Here is a 22,191-nt window from a genome sequence, read left to right on the forward strand (position 1 = left end):
TGTCTAAATGATCCTGCAGTGCTTCTTTGACCAGTGCCTCCATTAATTTTCCTGGAACAGAAGTTAAGCTCACAGGTCTATAATTACTTGTGTCAGCCTTTGATCCTCCTTTGTGAATTGGGGTCACATTTGCACATTTCCAGTCTATGGGTACCTCCCCGGAGTCCAAGGAAGCTCTCATAATTATGGCTAAGGGTTTGCTTACTTCCTTTGCTGCCTCCATTAATATAACTGGATAGATCCCATCCACCCCGGGTGCCTTTCTTGTGTTTATCTTCAACAGTTTCTCCTCCACTTTACTCCCAGTTATTTCAAGATTCTGTAGCTTACTGCTAGAGTTGAATACACCTGTGGCATTCCCCTTGCTGAATAACTCCTCATGTGTGAATGTCGATGCAAAATATTCATTTAGTTTGTTAGCTACCTGAGCAGGATATCAACAGTTGATCCATCGATATCGATTGGACCAATCTGATTCATCCCCTTCCTTCTAGAGTTTACATAATTAAAGAAATGTTTGCTGTTTTTCTTTGCCTCCCTTGCCAAGGATTTCTCGTAATCTGCCTTCGCCTGCCTAACCTCCTTTGTAACTTGGTTGCATATAAACTTGTATCTATCTTAGGCTTCTGTGTCATGTGTTAATTTGTAAGTATCCCATGCATTTTTCTTCTCTTCCATATGCCTCATTAGTTCATCTGACATCCATTTTGGCCTAAACCTTGAACAATATTTCTTAGTTGGTATGTAAAGCCTAGTAGCTTCCAAAATAAGTTCTTTGAATGCTTCCCATTTTGAATTTGCTGTTGGTAACATCATCAGTTGGTCCCACTGTATAGAATTTAAATACTGTCTCAGTCCATCGTAGTCGCCTTTACGGGAGCAATAACCCTTTCCTTTACCCCTAATGGTAGTTACCTCTTTGAGTAAATCCCACTTCAGCACACTGTGATCACTGCCACCTAGTGGTTCGTTTATCTGCAGATTCTTAATGCATGAAGAATCACTGCTGATAATCAAATCAAGAGTATTACTCCCTCTAGTTGCCTCCCGAACATGCTGATGTAGAAAACAATCATCCAATAAATCCACAAAAGCCCTGCTAGTGTGTGAGTAACCAGCCCCAAATTCCAGTCAATATCTGGGAAATTAAAATCTCCCATTATAAGACTCTCTGATTTACTGGCCCACTCTATTTCCCTGTACAGTTCCTTATTATACTCATCAGAGTCATTAGGCCTATAGCACACTCCTACTCTCAATTTTGATCTCCCAATGCTTATGTCACACCAAACTGACTCAACACTGCACTGTCCGGCGATGTCGACTGGCTTCACTTCCTTGGTTTGTATGTGTTTCTTAACTAATAGCATAACCCCTTCCCCCCCCCCCTTCCTATCCTGTCTATCCTTTCTGTAGACGTTGTACTCCCCAAATTGCAGTTCTGCATCCCTTATATCTGTGTGACACCACGTCTCTGATATCCCAACAATATCTGCCTTTGATATTTTGAGCAATACCTCAAATTCATTTACTAAACTCCTAGCATTGGTGTACACGCAAGTATACCTGCACCTGTTTCTATTCTTAGCTACCCTAACACAACCCATGTGTTTACTTGTACCGCAATGGCTCCCAGCAGTCTCTGAAATACCATGCATCTTGTTTTTCAGGCTTCTGCTCATTCTAATAGAAGCAGTGCACGAATCTCTTTCACCTCTGCCAGTGGCTACTGTCAATCTATTGGGCTTTGTCTCCCCCCAAGCTAGCAGTTTTCCGACCCACCTAACACTGTCTCGATAGCATCAGCAAATATTCTTGCACCCTTTCTATTTAAGTGTATCCCATCCCTGTAGAAGCAATCTCTCCTGTTAACAAGTAAAATCAACTAAGTTGTCTTTGCCCCTCTGGAGAATTACCTGAAGATCGGCATTTAAGGAATTGGTAGGAGATTTTCGAGAAGTTGAAGCTGATTGAGCATGGCAAGGTTTCTCAAAATGGAAAGTGGAATGCAATGTGCTATCATCGGCAAAACTATGGATAGGCTCTCCAGTCAATGGAAGAAGGTCATTGTTATACAAGAGGAAAAGAGTGGGGGAAAGAACTGAACCTTGGGGGACACCGGCATTAGTGGAGAAATTTGCCCTTGAGGAATGTTAAATGGATGTTATACATTTTTTCCAACTCTTTCTATTTCCCCAGTGATGATGAGAACGGTTTAATGAACTTTGCTGCTGTCCTGATTGAAGCTTATATTTACCAGGCTTTGTCTAAAGCCATTAGTTGTTGCACTAAGAAAAAAAGTTCACCCTAAGTATTCTACCTCCTGGTGAACTCATGCGTTCACTTTGTCTAGACGCCTAGTTAATCAGATTTGTCCTGGATTTTTGAGAAGCTTCCCTTCTGGGCTAGTCAAGATGGCAAACGGCTGTAATAACATTATAAGTTCTTATAAAGCGATACAAGAAAGATCGCAATTCAGCTATCATAATACTGAGGAGAAATCGTCAAATCCACTTATAACTCTGCATAAAGAATGTTATTCTATGAGAAGTATTGGCAACAACTAGTGGTTGCATTTAACGGAGTAAAAACTCCCATTCGACATTTCAAGGACATTGGCAGTTTATAGGACAAACCACGATCAGGGCGATCGCCGGTGAAATGGAGCACAAAATAACACTATAACACTGTTATCTAAACGCAGTCGACGACTTGCTGCACTGAAATACTAGCTGAGTTCAATAGGAACAGAGAAATTCCATGTCTGCATCCAATTTGAAAAATTCTCGTGTGTACATCTGCCGCCCTGCTTGTTAACCCGAGCCGTACCGAGGGTAGTAGTAGTAGTAGTAGTATGAGCTTATGCAGTATCAGCCAAAAAAAAAAATTTACACGACCATTCCCTCTAAATCTTTGTCCAGTTCCTCCTTAAATTTATTTAATCTATCAACTTCCACAACGACAGATGGAAGTTTGTTCCAGCAATTAGCCACTCGCTGGCTTAAGGCAAATTTCCGCACATCTATTCTACATCTGTCTTTCTTCAATTTGAATTTATAACCCCTTGGATTCGTAATCTGAACAAGTGGAAGAATCCTATCAGAATGAGGGTGAGGCGACCGAAGTTCTTGCCTTGCGTGAAAACCGAAAGAAGCGCCAAAAGAAAGATTAAATGATTGCCAACTTTGCGATACTTAATAGTAGGGCGCAATTTTTCATTCTTACCTTAAGCACTAAAATGGCTCGGCGCGGCCCTGCGTTTAACACTTCTACCATGAAGTCCTGCTTCTATAAAACTTTTATTTTTTTATTTTATAGTGTCTTTGTTAGGCGATGCCAGCGGTTTCCCACAAAACCGCGTTTAGTGGCATTGTAAAGACAGAGGACTGTGCAAGGACAGATGAGTGTGAATTATGTTGGGTACCAAAAAAAAAAAAAGAAATTGGGCCACCCGAATATTTAATTGATATGCTGTGCTGTCTGTTAATTTCATGTGTTTTACATTATACTCTCACTCACAGCTAATATGAAAGAATTTATCGCAAACTGTTTTCATACCCTATAATTCCAAACTTTCAGAACATTGTAGCGTATATTATATCTAAATTACGTGTATCCTTCGTCGATTTTTTTATGTGCTGGTCGAAAAACCCGATTAAGGTCTTTTTTTTTTTTTTTTTTTTATCCCGTGGTTCAAAGAAAAGCATGCGACTGTTGCTTGAGACTTGCCAACTGAATCAATGTTGTGAAAAACAAAAAAGTATAAACATTGTTCACGTCATTTACATGGTTTGATCCAGGGCATTTACTACACTATGTGTGAAGAACAGTGCTTATACCTTGTGTTTAATGGGTTAGCTTCAGCGACGGCTCGATGTGAAGTATACACGGAATCAGCATTCGTCTCATCTTATAAACTCCCTTCTGCAGAATATCGAAATTTAACTTTGTTAAGCACTCTAATACTTTTTTTTAATGCTTAATCCTGTCTGGAAAGGTGCTTTATTAATGAATATATCATGCTACGTAGGAGAGCCATTGAATGAACCCTGGGCTTTTAATCGGTATTTTATTTTTATTTTAGGATTGGATTTATAATTTTTTTTACAAAAAATTCTTTTGCAATGCAACGGGGGTTTGATTTTCTTTTATATCTTTGTCTTCTTTGGATTGTTCATTATGAATTCTTCTTCCACTCCTTAATTTTCCTACTCAGAAACCCCCGCCCCCCATCTTTCGGCTCCCTACATATTGTGAAAAATAATCAGACTAGTTTACTGAAATCTCTCAGATTAGCGTACGATTTTAACCATTCAAAATAAAAACCAAAACAAAATGTACATTAATGCTGAATTTAAACTTCTTTTATATTTCCCAAAATTCATTCCTTTTGCTTTAACCATTTGCAATGAAGTTGGCTCAGCATGATATTGGTAAGCTGTTAGAGGATACGTTGTTATTTGTGAACGATGTAACTAATGTTATTTCAAATTAAACTATATCATTGAATATCGTTGGAGAATTCCGATGAATACTACCATTTGGCATTAGTGTGTAAATGTTATCTAATTTTAAGATGCAAACTTACTAACGGCGACATTTCTCACCATCTCAAACGGTACGCTACTCTCAATCTTCAAAATGAGATATGGTCTTCTTGCGCGTTAATATAAAGTTCTACAATAAGGGCAGCGAAATGTCAGTGATTTCAGGAAGTAGTTATTGTTTTTTGTAATAGTGGAAATTATTTTCTTATATTTACAGCTACAAGAAGAAGAAACTATCTTTCGTGTATTTATCAATTTTTGTACAACGCCCCTGATATAACTTCAATAGCCCCGTAGTGAACCAATCACGTTGTACACCTTACTCTTTATTTGGAAGAGGAGGGGAGTGTGGAAGATTTTTATCCACATATTTGTGTGGAAGAAAAGCGCCAACAAGGGTAAGTAAATAGGCGCTTCAACCATAATATCATATTTTATATTTTGCTAAAAGGAGTCAATGACATTTATCTCACTGACAATACTGTATCAAATACGGTTATATCCACTGTATCAACCAGCATGCTGCGCACCAACACGTTACCGCTAGTTGTATGTATCAGCTTGTTGACCGGTAACCTTTGCTTTGCCTTCTGTAAATCATAGCACACATTGATACCGGTAATGGAAGATGAGTTAAAACAGTATACAAATTATTGATATCCGTAGTGTTGTATTATGTTTTGTAACCTTATATTCCCTAAACCACATATTGAGCCGCTGCAATGGGGCGAGTACGTTTTTTAAAATTTGAGCGCCAAAATTGACAAACTAGTGCCGCCGTGGAAGCAAACGCTGTACAAAATGGCGACAAGTTGTGGTTGGTTAAATAGACACCGTTCACCTCTTGCGCGCTTTTTATGACGTCAATCTTTGACCGCGTGGAAACGAAATAATTAATTTTTCAGATGTTAAATTAATATAAAATACACAGGAAGGGGGGTACCACTGGTATATTTATTACGAAGTGAAAGGTTAATTTTCGTAGTAATGTAAAATTGCGGATTACCCCGCCCTTTGGGCTCTATGGGATGTGAAGTAATATGCAGCTATTAAAAAAATTATATAAAGAAAAATACTTGTGGAGAGTTCAACGTTATGAAATTTTAGTTAATCGTTATCTGTCTTTAACGTGTAACAGAGTAATGTTTTCCTATCAGCTGTCACGTGCATTTTGAGCCCTAAGCACGATCGGAAAATCAAATGCCCGAAATAATTTTCAGCGAATCATTCATGTGTTATTTTTAGTGTAGCTTCATATTTATTTCTTAGTAAAATGATTAGCCAGTTTAGACTTCGTTCATCTATAGTTTTTGCACACCTGTCATGGGACCAAAATATGCCACGTGACCGTATAGTTTGATTAAGCAGTAATTTTTTATGAACCAAAAATTAATGTATAACTAAATCATTTTTGATTCTGTTAAGACTTGTGGAATTTTTACTAGCATATCGAGATTGGAGGACTTTTCTTGAAAGATGTGACTAATTGTAAGCAGGAAAGGTTGGAAACAATTACACAATCCTACAAAATGTGATGAAATTGAATATAGATGTAGAGCATTAATGGAGGAGGGAACATGGAATTCAGAAGAGGATTGGGAGAAAGGGACATCACAGATAGTTGGATTTAAAATGTTTAAGAAAAACAAGGAAAGGGATAATTTTAGATGAATTGTATACTGATGGAGGAATGGGGAAAAAAGTTATCCAATCCATAAAAAAGCATGCAACCAGCAATAGATGAGGGAAGTGGCGGAGTGAGTTTGAAAAAGAGGGATCATTTAATATGAAGGAACCTCTTTGGACAGAATCATTTGTAACCAATCTAGAAGACATAAAATATGGGAAAGAGCATTTTACAGAAATGTTGTCTTAGTGTTAAAAAGAGCTCAAGAATGGTAGTCTTTGCAAATTAACCTGCATAAAAATTTGGGGGTGGGGAGAGAAGCTCATAATTACGGGGGGATATTGCCAATTTACATGGAATGAAAGTTCTGCATTTACTAGAAGGAATTGCAAAAAAATTCATGACTGAGCAGCAAAACTTTCTGTGCCAATTGTACACGCTTCTTGAATAGACCGGGGTTCGAGCCTGTGCCTACCAAATACGGAGGATGCAGAAAGGTCAGGGAATAAGGCCATATTGCCCCGGAGCAATATGACCTTAGTTGCTAATGCTCCCAAAAACCTAATAATAATAACAAACAAGCTGTGCCAATTGTTGTTTTCAGTATTTATTAATGATATTGAGGAAGGCATACAAGCTTACTGTTTGTTTGCAAATGATACAGCAGATGGTAGGATGCTTAATGACAGTAATCAGTGTTCTACTGAATAAGATCTATAAAAATTGAGCAAATGAAGATAGGCTGAGAAGTTGCAACTGAAGTTTAACATTAACCCATATGCAGTACCTTGCATTTGTCATAGTAATCCCAGATTAACATACAAACTGTGTGGTACCACACCAAAGACAGTAGAGAATGAGGAAGATCTGGGAGTAATTATGCAGTCAGGATGATGTTTCCTGAACACTGTAGATGGGCTGCTAGGAAAGTTTATGGGGTTTTGTCATTGATAAACAGTAATTTTTCCTACCGGGATCTGGATGTAATTATTTTGCATACAGGTCTGGAAGTGACATTTTAGGCAAGATATGGATCTGTTGGAATGGGTGTAGAGGAGAGTAGTGAGATTAGTGAGGGGAATAAAAGAGTACTGTTATCAAGAAAGGATGTAGTTCTGCACATCTGGAAGCTAGGCACTTGCAAGGAGATCTGATTGATGAGCTTAAGGCAGTGAGTGGATTGATTGAGCTAACTGTTGATGGCATCATTACTCTAGCTCAGTCGAACACATAAGGCGGCACATATTTAAATTGAGGAAGTATGGTTGCAAGATAGATGTGTGGAAATTCGCAACACTACTCTGCATTTTGAAAAAATTCATTCATGTTTTCTCAGCAAAGGGTGTTTCTGATTCATTATCTAATGCTGATTTCAAAAATGACTTTCGTTTGTTTCCGTCATGTCAGGTTGCTTCAGAAATCATGACGAAATTTTGATTTTTCACAAATTGTTATTAATTTGATAGAATTTGTGCACCGAAATTATAACGAAGTGATACTTTTACCAGACTTTTATATTTAATTACACGTTGAAAACATTATTAAAAAGGGCAGTGTCTTAAAAAATCCACTAACACTTGCCTCTCATTTTAAAAACTGATCTGTGATGGGTCAAATTTTCGTTTCTTTGATTTTTTTGCAGAACCTACTTTACAGTCCCTCTTCAGCATCCAGCAATAGTCAGCCATTATGTTGACATCCCACCTGCCCAGGTACCTCATCTGCATGTCGTTAATGTCCTGTTGAAACCTTTCACCCTATTCTTCACTAACACTTCTTAGATTTTCTGGTAAGTAGTCAATGTGGGACTGTAAAAAATAACTTTGACACTTGTGTTGCAGCCCAGCTTGAAGTTTGCTAATATATTTTCAACTATATTCTTGTAGTCTGGATCCTTGTTGTTCCTAAGAAGTTCTCAATGACAGACCTGCAGCTAATCAATGCCTCTTTTTCTCTTATTCATAGTTCCCACAAAATCTTGGTCTCTCATCAGGTTGCAAATTTGAGATCCATCAAAAATATCTTGTTTTAGATTCTCTTGAGTGATCGATAGCAATTTAGTACAAAAGTCATCGAAGCAGGGACCTTGTGCCCCTCTCTGGCCACACCTTGACATCTCAGTGTTTACTCCTGGCCTGAGGCATTTTATGAAGCATTCAAGCTGTTTCATAAAACCCAGTTTGATTTGCATGGGTGAAAGGAGGACAGTTTTGGGGTCTACCAGTGGCTTATGAATTATGTTCTTTGATCCAGGCAACAAACTATCCCTCTCTGGCCAGACCCTGACATCCCAGTGCTTACTCCTGGTCTGACTGTCTCACTCATGCAAAAAAGCAAAGCATTTTTGTGTAACCAGATTGCTGTCCATGTAACATGCCTATCACTTTAAAATCAGCACAGACCAACCATGTTCTTCATACTTAATATTTGTCAAAAACTTCTTCAAGTACTCATATGTTTCTTTAAATGCACACAGTAAGCTATTGGAATTGACCCATATTTATTTTCATTGTGTAGCAATACACCTTTCAGACTCATTTAATGAGTCAGTAAAAAATCTCAACTGTGTAGGATTGTAACTAATTCCTTAATAGTTTGTCATTTTTATTACTGCAAGAAACTGTAGAATCGTCCTCATAAAAGTAGGGGACTAGTTCTTATTCCGTCTGTACCATGAGAAAAAATATCTCATGTGTTAGAGGTGCCTCCGTAGCCAGGTGGGAAGGAGCAGCAGTGCGTAGCATATGCTTCTTGATTAGACCGGGGTTCGAACCAGTCACGACCAAATACGGAGGATGCGGTAAGGTCAGGGAATGACGACCGCATATCCCGGAGCAATATGGCCTTAGTTGCTAATGCTCCTAAAAACAACAACAACCATGTGTTAGATTTTTTGACCTAAGTCTAGAACTATGGAATTCTGCAGATTCCTTTGGTAAATTTAAATCTCTTACTAGATCATTGAGATCATCCTGTGAAAACAGTTGAGTACTGGACTCAGTGTCTACAGCCATGTAGACTTCAGTTTCAGGCGCCTCCATAGCCAGGTGGGAAGGAGCAGCAGTGAGTAGCACACGCTTCTTGATTAGACCGGGGTTCGAGCCAGTCACCACCAAATATGGAGGATGCGGAAAGGTCAGGGAATGACCACCGCATATTCCCGGAGCAATATGGCCTTAGTTGCTAATGCTCCTAAAAACCAAATAACAACAACAACCAAATCATGGGAATTGCAAATGGCATAGTCTTCTTTTTACCATTTTTCACAATCTCAATGCTTCAACGCAGGTTTGGCAAACTTTATATGGAGCCCATTCTTTATCTCGGTTATTAAGTTTCACTCCAAAATAAGCACAATACACATTTTTTTACAAATTCTGTAATATCTTGCCTTTGCTTGAGGACTACATAGCTTCCACAAATATAGCAAAATAAATAAGTTTGGATTGTTCAAACAATTATGTGAAAACATTTTACTCACGTTTTCAGCACAATTTTGAGAGGATAACCTCAAAAATAATCTCTCAATTGAGCTCACACTGATTGATGCTGCATGGAGCTCTCAAGTTCAAGAAACAAGACTGAAGGCAGTGTTGCCACCATGTAAAGATTTAGGTTAGAAATTTCCAGCATTTAATACATTGAGTAATATAAGTCATGACATCAACTTAAGTGATTTCTGACAAAAATGATACATGATAGAAAAAAATTAATAACGTTTCTGAAATCAAAGAAAAAAAACTGATTTAAAACCCACTATTAATTTACAAACATCAAACCTTGTAGAAGAACATTCTTCTGGTGGTTATAGAAGCGATTAGTTTGAATAACTTTAAGGAAGAGATAGATAAATTATTGGAGGGATGGAATTTTTAATTTTTTGGTTGATCTTGTATGAGCTTGCTTCTTTGCATCATTTGCCAATGCAAATACTAAAACAGATTTTGGAAATAGAAACGATGTGTAAACCAACTTTTAGTATCAAACAACCTAATAGAAAAAATACATGGTCTCTCTTGACTAGGGATACCAAAAAAAAAAAAAAAAAAAATTTCTTTTTGGTAATGTGTTGAAAGTACATGTCCATAATAGCAGTAAATTGCATTCTTATTGACATGCAAAAACATTAATTCAGATTTAATTAAATTTATTCAGATTTAAATAAAATATGAATCATATTTTATTTAAATGGAATTTTGCTTTGATGAAAATTACTGCAAAAAAATTTATTTGTATAAATAACTGCTGTACTTTTCTAATATGTATATTAGAAAGGTAGTAATACCTGCTTTATTTTCCTTAAAAATGACTTCAAGATTATTAATAAATCGGTTAAATGTCAACTTATGTGTACTAAAAAAGAAGGAAAAATGTTTGTTCATAGTGTATTGTTTTGAAATCTCATTTTATTCATAAAACGTGATACGGTAGACAACTTATCATTATGCTTGACAGTAATTAACTATCATTTTTAATGTTCAATTTTTTTCTCACATTAAGTGCAATTATAAATATGCAGATGCCATGGGAGAGGAAGCATAGTTCAGAAAAGAATTATTAAAATGGAAATGTATATAGTGTGAAAATGTGGTTTTTTTTTTATTTTTTTATACTTCCATTTTTTTTTTTTTTTAAATCAAGTGATTTCTTCCCTATCCAGATTTAGAAAGAGGATACGAAGTGCCTTTGATAATTTTATAATAAGTGTTTTTGTTTTTTTTTTGTAAAATTTTATAGGGATTTAAAGGATTGCAGGAAATTTTCAGTTAGCCAGCAAGTTTTACTCATTAAGTTGCTTCCATTTATGGTCGAGGCTGATAACGTGCGTTAATTAAATTCTAATTTTAATCTTATAATTGTGAGGTTGGAGTCATATAGGTATTTCATTATTTATTATTATTAATTAATTAATTTAATTTTTTTTTTTTTTTAGTTGGGCCAACAAAAGCTTAAGGCCTCCTTGCATTTCACATGACATATTACAGTGTTTTAGGCATAGATTGACAAAAATAATTTCTTGTACTGAATTTTTTTTTTAATCAAAACTCTTGTGTTCAGATGAGGTATATAAAGCAGTAATAATATGTTTTGGTTTGGTTGGGACTTAGACCTGTCTTTTTAAAACTGTATTCATTATATTGGGAGTTTACTGTAATTAAATGATTGCCACGAAATAGGTATTTGGAGATTGTTGGAAGTTAATATTACAAAAATTAGCTAATGTTAAACTTCATTAAAATTAAAACTAGAATTCTTCTGGGAATGAATTCAGCAAGTCTTTTGACAATCTTGCAAATTAACGAATAATCTTTGGCCATTGAACTTGTTGTTATTATTTGTGGGTATTGTAAGGTGTTTAGGAGCATTAGCGACTAGCATTAGCATTAGTAGAGGCATTTGATGCAAGAAAGCAAGCTTATGCAGCATCAGCCAAAAAAAAAAAAAAAAAAAAACCACTTCCACTTCACCCCTCTGTTCGTTCAAAATACCTGTCCAGCTGAGCCTTAAACTTATTTAGGCTATCAACCTCCACCACAAGGGATGGAAGTCTGTTCCACCAACCAACCACCCGCTGGCTAAAGGCAAATTTCCGCACATCTATCCTACATCTGTCTTTCCTCAATTTGAATTTATGCCCTCTCAGGTGATTTTTCTGAGCTACAGGAAGAATCCCATCAGCATTGAGCATGCTTAAACCATTCAAGGCTTTATACACCTCTATCAGATCACCTCGCTGGTGCCTAGTCTCCAGACACTGTAATTTGCAAAACTTAAGCCTTTCTTCGTAAGAGCACCCCTTTGTTCCATTCACTAATCTTGTTGCCCTTCTCTGTACTCGTTCCAGCAGCTCTACATCCTTCTTGAAATGAGGCCTCCAGACCTGTATACAGTACTCTAGGTGTGGCCTGACCATTGCCTTATACAATGGAATAATCACCTCCTTATCCCTGCTGGAAAAATTCCTGTATATCATTGACAATACTCCATGAGCTACTCTTGCAGCCCGTCTGCACTGCTCAGAGAACTTCATATCTGCCTGCACAACCACACCCAAGTCCCTTTCATTCTCTACCACTGTCAGTGTAGTACCACAGAGTTGATACGTTGCTCTGGGGTTGCTGTTTCCCATGTGTAGTACTTTACATTTGTCAATGTTAAACTTCATTTGCCACCTCTCAGCCCATCTGCTCAACCTTTCCAGATCCTGTTGCAGCAGCAGCATAGTGTCAGTAGTGTCCTTGACAACCCTGCCGACCTTTGTATCATCTGCAAACTTGGACATTAAGCTTGATATACCATCATCAATATCATTTATAAATACAGAAAACAATAATGGACCCAACACTGAGCCCTGAGGGACTCCACTAATAACATTAGTCCACGATGAGCAGTGTCCATTGATTACCACTCTCTGTCTTCTCCCCCTCAACCACCCCTTTATCCATAGCAGCAATTTGCCTCCAGTGTCACACTGCTCCAATTTGTGTAGCAGTCTTCCATGTGCAACAGTATCAAAAGCCTTTCTAAGATCCAAGTATATAATATCAAAGTTATTCCCTGCTTTCAGTTCTTTTGTGACTGCATCATAGTATCCAATCAAGTTGGTCAGGCAAGACTTCCCCTTAACAAAACCATGCTGTGTCTGAGCTATAACTGAAGTCTTGTCTAAATGATCCTGCAGTGCTTCTTTAACCAGTGCCTCCATTAATTTTCCTGGAACAGAAGTTAAGCTCACAGGTCTATAATTACTTGTGTCAGCCTTTGATCCTCCTTTGTGAATTGGGGTCACATTTGCACATTTCCAGTCTATGGGTACCTCCCCGGAGTCCAAGGAAGCTCTCATAATTATGGCTAAGGGTTTGCTTACTTCCTTTGCTGCCTCCTTTAATATAACTGGATAGATCCCATCCACCCCGGGTGCCTTTCTTGTGTTTATCTTCAACAGTTTCTCCTCCACTTTACTCCCAGTTATTTCAAGATTCTGTAGCTTACTGCTAGAGTTGAATACACCTCTGGCATTCCCCTTGCTGAATAACTCCTCATGTGTGAATGTTGATGCAAAATATTCATTTAGTTTGTTAGCTACCTGAGCGGGATCATCAACAGTTGACCCATCAATATCAAGTGGACCAATCTGATTCATCCCCTTCCTTCTAGAGTTTACATAAGTAAAGAACTGTTTGCTGTTTTTCTTTGCATCCCTTGCCAAGGATTTCTCGTAATCTGCCTTCGCCTGCCTAACCTCCTTTGTAACTTGGTTGCATATCAACTTGTATCTATCATAGGCTTCTGTGTCATGTGTTAATTTGTAAGTATCCCATGCATTTTTCTTCTCTGCCATATGCCTCATTAGTTCATCTGACATCCATTTTTGCCTAAACCTTGAAAAATATTTCTTAGTTGGTATGTAAAGCCTAGTAGCTTCCAAGATAAGTTCTTTGAATGCTTCCCATTTTGAATTTGCTGTTGGTAACATCATCAGTTGGTCCCACTGTATAGAATTTAAATACTGTCTCAGTCCATCGTAGTCGCCTTTACGGAAGCAATAACCCTTCCCTTTACCCCTAATGGTAGTTACCTCTTTGAGTAAATCCCACTTCAGCACACTGTGATCACTGCCACCTAGTGGTTCATTTATCTGCAGATTCTTAATGCATGAAGAATCACTGCTGATAATCAAATCAAGAGTATTACTCCCTCTAGTTGCCTCCCGAACATGCTGATGTAGAAAACAATCATCCAATAAATCCACAAAAGCCCTGCTAGTGTGTGAGTAACCAGCCCCAAATTCCAGTCAATATCTGGGAAATTAAAATCTCCCATTATAAGACTCTCTGATTTACTGGCCCACTCTATTTCCCTGTACAGTTCCTTATTATACTCATCAGAGTCATTAGGCCTACAGCACACTCCTACTCTCAATTTTGATCTCCCAATGCTTATGTCACACCAAACTGACTCAACAATGCACTGTCCGGCGATGTCGACTGGCTTCACTTCCTTGGTTTTTATGTGTTTCTTAACTAATAGCATAACCCCTCCCCCCTTCCTATCCTGTCTATCCTTTCTGTAGACGTTGTACTCCCCAAATTGCAGTTCTGCATCCCTTATATCTGTGTGACACCACGTCTCTGATATCCCAACAATATCTGCCTTTGATGTTTTGAGCAATACCTCAAATTCATCAAATTTATTTACTAAACTCCTAGCATTGGTGTACACGCAAGTATACCTGCACCTGTTTCTATTCTTAGCTACCCTAACTCAACCCATGTGTTTACTTGTACCGCAATGGCTCCCAGCAGTCTCTGAAATACCATGCATCTTGTTTTTCAGGCTTCTGCTCATTCTAATAGAAGCAGTGCAAGAATCTCTTTCACCTCTGCCAGTGGCTACTGTCAATCTATTGGTCTTTGTCTCCCCCCAAGCTAGGGGGGAGACAAAGACCCCCAGACTAAGGCCATATTGCTCCAGGGATAGATATGTGGTGGTCATTCCATGACCTTTCTGCATCCTCCGTATTTGGTGGTCACGGGCTCGAACCCCGGTCTAATCAAGAAGCATGTGCTACGCACTGCTGCTCCTGCCCACCTGGCTATGGATGCGCTGGCCAGGTTGTAATAGCATATGTTATTTTCAGTCACTTGGTCCCATTGAGGCTTGTCATGGACATTCTTCCAGGCATGACATGCTAGGGCTTGCTACCTGGGAATCTAAAATGCTGTTGGAACAGATATTGAAGTCCCACTTGTAAATCGAGCAGACTGAATTTCATTGATATTCATTCTGCAAAAGTCATTCTGTAACAGCCAGACCTTTGCGTGCACATTCATAATAGTGGATGCAGAAAGGTCAGGGAATGACCACCACATATCCCGGAGCAATATGGCCTTAGTTGCTAATGCTCCTAAAAACCAAATAACAAACAATCATAATAGTGGGACTGTTTAGTAACCTTGAGTAAGGTCTGAACACTATGTACTGAAATGATGACTACCCAGGTGTGAATCGAAGTAAGTAGGAGTTGAGGTGTGACATCCACATCACGCAGACAAAATGTCATCTGTCTGTGTAATCAGGCAAAACTAGATGGTAGACGATTGTACGGTGCATTGCCATCACTTTGCGTGTTGAAGGATTGATGTGGACAAACCCATATTTAGTCTTTAGAGAAAAGCTCTGAAGGCTAAATATGGACTGACCCGGAAGTATCTGGATCAGCTAGTGTATATTCGTGTTACCTCTACTCTGCCACCTGGTAAATGGAGGAAGTCCAGGTAGCATGTATTTGTGGGTATTGTAAGGGCCGTGTTATGTCAAGGAGCTGTGTGTACACCATATCCAAAAAATTCATTAATTCAAACATGTTCCCTCCCTCCCTCCACTTTTCTTTTTGCCGAATGAATCATGAATTAGGCCTGTGTGAGTCCATTGTTATTAGACCTGCACCTGAATCTGACCCACATCATTGATACCTGCAAAAAAACCCTGACTCATGGAGAAAATTTGTCATAAATTTTTACACAACAGTAACAATGCAAAAATCAGTCATCATCAGTATTAACATTTTAATTGTATATAATAAAAAATAATTAAATAGAAAAATATAGTGAAAATATATTCTGAACATAAATAATTTTACGCATTTTTGCTCTGCAGAAAGAGGACAGTCATCAAGAATTTCTGTGTTCCTTCTTCGGTTAGGGAGGGCAGGAATAATCCAAGCCAGAGCTTCAAGTTTTGTTAAAAAAATCTTTCTTTTCCCCACCACTTTAATTAAAAATCTTTGTCATTAGAAATTGGTTTTGGAAATATTGGAATATAATTTTGGATTTATTGAGGTGGGGGTTCAACATTTTTGTTGCTTGAATCTTCACATCAAACAAATCATCTGCCTTCCTTCTGTTTCTTTCTGTTGAATCTTTTAATTCTGTTCTTTCAGTGCTGTATGGCAATGAATTATTTATAAAAAAAAAACCGGAGCTATACCTAACCTGCAAACTTATCCGATCCACATTGCATGTAACCCGTGGTCACCCAACGGGATGCATGAACAGTCAAGCTAATAGAGTAAACTTGACTGAAAAAAAAAAAATCTAAAACTTCCTGCTTCATTTTCACCTGCAATCTGCTATGCACCACTTCTTACAGGTACACCCTTCAAACTGCCTCAGTCTGAGGTTGTTTATTCCCCCCTTCCCGCTGTTTTTAAATTGGAAAACAACTTCTACAGACTCTGCATGTTATCAGTAGTTGCAGTAGGTCATAACACGCACAGTCTCTTTACCGAGAATGCAGGGAAAAACTGCGGTAGCAGGAAACCAGTTTGTCCAGTAAGTTTATTATTATTATTGGCCATATGGTGCAAGGAAGCCTCAGGCTTGTGCTGCACCAGCCAAAAAAAAAAAAATTGCCACATTTGGCTGCACCAGCCAAAAAAAAAAGACCGAGGTGCAGTCAGGAGGGTGTACCAGTAAGTAAATTTCAGCCACAAAAACACTCACGAACTCCAATAATCTCCTTTTAATAATGAGAAAAAACTAATCAGTAGATCGTTATTGACTTCTACTGCCAATACTGATAGCATGCATGGTCTGTTTACTGAAAACACAGGGAGAAACTGCGGTAGCAGGAAACCAGTTTGTCCAGTAAGTTTTTATTATTATTATTGGCCATATGGTGCAAGGAAGCCTCAGGCTTGTGCTGCACCAGCCAAAAAAAAATTCCCGAGAGAGAGAGAGATCGAGATCGAGGTCCAGCTCGGCCCTGGGTGTGCCAAGCCCATACTCACCAGATGTGAGCCCCTGAAGTTGCCGTGGTTCTTGTATTGGCTTGCTTTACCTTAGCCAGAGTTATTTGTTGACATTAGACTTGAACTTCTGTAGATTCTAATTTTTAGGAAATACATATGAAGGGAAATTGAATGAATAATGGAGGGAGAAGAAAAGTTGGTTCTGTGAGTTTGAAATTGGACAGTAAAAGGTTGTTGACTGGTTGCATGTGTTCAGACTGCTTTAGAAGAATGAGAATGGGAATTATAGAAGCCAATTCAGAAGAACAGTGCCCATGGAAGTGTCTATAGAAAAGGCATGCAGCAGAAATAGAACATCCATGAGACAGAGTGGACAGACTCTGTTAGAGATCAGTCATTAATTACCTAACTGCCCTCTTTTGAATGAAATCTAGAAGCCTGAGAGAGAGGTTTTGGGGAAATTGCCCAGTTGTGGGAACAATATTTCATGGTAGGGCAGATTTGTACAGAGTGAACAGCTGTTTGGATGAAAAGTAATACTGAGAGTGAAAGAGAAAACCCAGTTTTTTAGATGCAGAGAAAGCAATATTTGTAATGTGCTTATGCAAAGAGAGAGAGAGATTAGAAGTCAGGATAATCTCCAATAGAATGTATGATTTTGCCTAGAAATCAGTGTAATTGAAGTTAAGCATAGGAGCAGAAGAATCCTTTTTGCGAGATATGAGACAGGACTGAGTTTTAGAAGGATTGAAAGTTATCTTTGCTCAACTGGAGAATTATCTGGAGATGAGCATTAAAGGAATTGGTAGTGGATATTTGAGAAGTTAAAGCTGTTTGTGCAGGACAAGGTTTCTCACACTGGAAGGTGGAATGCAATATGCTATCATCAACAAAATTATGGATAGGATTTCTGGTCAATAGAAGGTCATTAAATATAAGAGGAAAAGAGTGGGAGAAAGAACTGAACCTTGGAGAACACCAGCATTAGTGGAGAAGTTAGAAAGCAGAGACCCATCTACCATCAATAGCAGTGAGGGTCAGAAAGAAAACCAGATACCCAATTACAAAAAAACATTTGGCAAACCATAAGATGAAAGCTTAAATAGAAGACCTTTATGCTAAACATGATCAAAAACCTGTGAAATGTCAAGAGCTACTGTTTGAGTTTCACCAAACCTTTCCATTGAATTTGTTCTTAGATGGGAAACATAAGCCAGAATATCACCAGTGGATCGACGCTGGCAGAATCCATACTGGTGGTCATTGATCAGACAAGGTTTCTAGATAGTTTAAGAGTTGATAGTTAATTGATTTCTCCATTACTTTAGAAAGAGTAGAAGTAAGTGCAATGGAATGATAATTGGATGGGAGGGTTTGTCTCCATTTTTATTAACTGGCTCAATATGAACAAATTTCAAAGCAGAAGGATAAACACCTATGGAATAAGAAAGTGAAAAAAGACAACACAAAATAGGAGTAAGGATCAGGATCACAGGTTTTAAGACCTAGTGGAGAAATACCATCAGGACCTGGAGCTTTCTTAGCATCAAGATTGATCAAAATCCTTCTGACAGAAGATGAATGGTGCGTGTTGGGAATGGTGGGAGGTGTTTTACCAAGATCATTAATACATGAGTTGGAAGAAAAATGGGATGCTAGCAGGTTAGCTTTATCCTTGGCTAAAGTGAAAACAGAACCATATGGTTTTGACAGGTGGGAGAAGAGATGGACGAAAGTTGCGGCCAATAGCTTTGGCAAAAGACCAGCCTGCTTGGCTACAATTAGGGCAAGAAGCAAGTTTTTTACTCTTAGCCTGCTCAAAATCTAGCTTGGACTGATTTGCCAATGCGCCATTAAAAACCAAACCAAACTTGGACTGATTAATCACTGCTTTACAATCGTTGTGAGCTTTGGTGTAGGTAGAAATTGAAACTGAAGCATTGGAAAGAAGCCAATTACGATATGCAACATTCTTCTTGTGAACAGCCTTAGCACATTTATCGGAAAACCAAGCTTTAGATAAAGGATGAGATTTTAAAGTGGAGTGTAGAATAAAGGATTCCATTCATACAAGAATAATTTCACTGACGCGATCTGAGCAAACGTTGACATCAGAAGTTTTGAAACAGTAATCTGACCAAGGAAAAGAAGAAAAGAAATCTTGCAGGTCATCCCATTTTGCATTCTTGTAATGCCAAACAACATGAGGTTGGGAATAGCCATGAGATAAAGGCTCCATTGGAGAAGAGACAATCACCAAGTTGTGATCTGAGGTGCCTAAAGGACTACTCACTTTGACTTTTGGGGACTAAAGGATTTCATCCCTTGTAGGGATGAAATCCAGTAGTCCCCAACCCACCTTTAAATCTTGTCCTTCAACAAAAAGGATTTCATCCCTATAAGGCAGAGGTTGGCAACCTTTTTTGAGTGAAGAGCCATTTTTTATCTAATTAAAAAAAAAAAAGGGAGAAACAAAAAAGAGCCTCAGCTCAAACTAGGGGGAGGGGTGGGGGAGTTTTTTTAAGAAATGGAATAGTGGGTACATGTTTTATTAAAAAAAAATATATTTTTAAATATTATTTATTAATACTGAAAAAACAACGAACATCCAATTAGGTACGAATTAATGTGACTTCTGCTGCTGAACTTCTTGAGCGAGTCTCTCAACATCAGGCGAGTATGCTGTAATTTTCATCTTTAAACATGCTGAGAGACTCATGTTCAGATGGTTTCTTGATTTATTTTTAATATAGTTCACGTTCGAGAAATATTTGCTCGCAGAAATTTGTCGAACCAAAAACTGAGATAAGTCCAAACGCAAATATTTTTAAATTTGTGTGTGTCCAGTAAGCTTACTCCATGCATCGAACACAATTTGGTATTTCTTTTTCAACTCATCTATCGCCGTCCATTTGTGTAGAATTGCAAGGGCAGCCTCTTGCCTCTCCAAATCATCAACTTCAGTTTTAAGGCATTTTAGTCTTGCACTCCACATTGGCTTGATTTTTAAGTCTTCTAGCTCCATTTCAAATTGTGCTTCATGTGGGCTAAAAGTTAGAGTCGCAGTTACATGTTCAAAGAGCTGCAGGTTGCCAACCCCTGCTCTAAGGGATGAAATATTTTAGTACCCATTTCACCATTAAATATTGTTAAATAAAATCAAAGGAAGTGCAACCAGTTATGGGTGGACAGTGTAGTATTGAGTCAGTTTGGTGTGACATAAACACTGGGAAAGCAAAATTGAGAGTAGAAGTGTGTTATAAGCCTGATGAGTATAATGAACAACTGTACAGAGAAATAGAGTGGGCCAATAAATCAGATTGTCTTATAATGGAGTAGTTTAATTTCCCAGAACTTGTGGGTTGCTGTTACAAAATGTTGCTATAATGATTTGACAAACAGCTGACAAAAATACATGCAGATTGTGTCTTCCAGATGCCACACAAGTCTGAGTTTGTCTGGGAAATCAATGACCTTAAATTCTAAGAAATATGGTAAAAACTTTATTATTATTATTGTTTTCTCTCATTTATTTTCACTCTATATATTTTAATTAGGTTTATTAAATCATAAAATAGATCACCGTTTTCAGTTCAGTAAAAAAGCTAAAAATAAAATTTTTTTTATAATTAAAACAAAAGAGCATTACAAGAGATGTGTTAATGGTAAAATGGTAAACTACAGCCATTATCAATCCACTGCAGGATGGAAGCCTTCTCAACAATTCATGTTGCGGGAAATGTACCCTAATCTGCCTTGCTGGTCCAGTGTGGGCTGGCAGATCGACTATTTAGTAGTCAGGGGCTTGAACCCTGGTCTACTCAGAAAGTGTGTGCTATTGCACTCTTGCTCAGACTACTCGGCTACAAAGGCCTGATTCTTCTTCCAGTCACATATCTCCCTGAGGAGCTGTTGTGACCACCAACAAATTCCTCCAACTGCATCGATCGTTGCTATACGAGCAGCATCGCAAAGTGTTGTGCCCAGAAGTTCACTGATCCCATCCTTCCACCTAGTTGTAACTCTTCCTCCGCACCTCTTCCCCGCAGTTTTTCCTTCCATTATATTCTTCAACAGAAAGTTTTCCCTTCTTACTATATTACCAAAAAATTTGAGTTTTCTTTTGTTGATGCTATGAAGAAGAATTTTATGCCTGCCAATTTTATTGGCAAGCATAAGATTCTTCTTCATAGCATCAACAAAACCCACTCATTTGTTCTTCGATCCAAGTAAGAAATATGCAGTATTCTCCTGTAACACCACATTTCAAATGCCTCAGTTTTCTTCCTCTCAATTCTTTTCAGATTCCATCCTTCACATCCATAAGTGACAACTGGAAAAATTAACAAATCGATGATTCTCAGTTTCACCTTTAGGGGCAGATCATGATCTCTCCATAATTTTATCAAATCAGTGACCAACGTTTTAGCACTTGCCTGTCGTCTCTTTACATCGTTTGAGCAGTCACTATTTTTATTTATTCTTGACCCTAAGTAATCAAATTCATAAACTTCTTTGATATCTTGCCCATTAACCTTCACTTTACTGGAACTGAGATTATCACCAATCATCATAATTTTAGTTTTACACACATTCAGAAACAATCCTTTTTTCTTACTTGCTTCACATACTCTCCTCCGAGTTTCTTTAAGGTGATCCTTAGAATTACAAATTAGAACATTATTATCTGCATAACGAAGGTTGTTTATCTTCAGTCCTTCAATTTTGATGCCAGTCTCTAAATTTTCCAAAGATTCACACATGATATCTTAGGCATAAAGATTAAAAAGATGAGGTGACAAAATATAGCCCAGCCTGACACTGTTACCTATTGTGAAAAAGTCTGTTTCCCATGTTCGATCTCTCAGTTCCTTCCTGTTGGTACAGTAGCTTAATCAGCTGAATTATGTGGATTGGCAAACCCATAATAGTCATCGTTTCCCATAGTTTCTCATGTTGAACACAATCAAATGCATTTGCATAATCTATAAAACACAAAATGACTGGAACATTGAATTCTTTGCATTTTTCAATAATCAGTTGTAGACTTAAGATCCGATCTCTGGTTCCTCTATCCCTTCTGAAACCTGCTTGCTCTTCTGGCATTTCTTCAAGTTTTCTTGAGATTCTATTTAATGATTTTAACAAGAATCTTGCTAGCATGAGAAATTAGGCTAATAGTCCTGTAATTTGAGCAAATTTTCAGACCTACTTTTTTTTGGTAAGGGGATGAAAATTGATTCCTTCCCATCTGATGGCCACCG

The 22,191-nt window shown here is 37.9% G+C and overlaps 1 protein-coding gene across 9 annotated transcripts in view; it reads left to right on the plus strand.

Annotated features, from left to right (window-relative positions):
* The first annotated feature begins 4,382 nt into the window (after positions 1 to 4,382).
* Syp (synaptotagmin binding cytoplasmic RNA interacting protein) overlaps positions 4,383 to 22,191 on the plus strand; it is a 499,733-nt gene continuing 481,924 nt past the window's right edge. For 7 of the 9 annotated variants that reach the window (XM_090375502.1, XM_090375528.1, XM_090375520.1 and 4 more), the window contains exons 1-2: positions 4,383 to 4,433; positions 4,765 to 4,945. Coding sequence is in view for 1 of the 9 variants with exons in the window: in XM_090375536.1 (XP_090231662.1) it covers positions 4,425 to 4,433 (9 nt within the window). In the remaining 8 variants the exon portion in view is untranslated. Of the gene's footprint in view, positions 4,434 to 4,506; positions 4,619 to 4,764; positions 4,946 to 22,191 lie in introns of those variants that run through there. The other 2 variants (XM_090375511.1, XM_090375536.1) reach the window with 2 other exon arrangements.

The sequence above is a fragment of the Mastigoproctus giganteus genome, chromosome 1 (assembly GCF_048544385.1).
Source record: "Mastigoproctus giganteus isolate SK-2022 chromosome 1, ASM4854438v1, whole genome shotgun sequence".
Lineage (NCBI taxonomy): Eukaryota > Metazoa > Arthropoda > Arachnida > Uropygi > Thelyphonidae > Mastigoproctus > Mastigoproctus giganteus.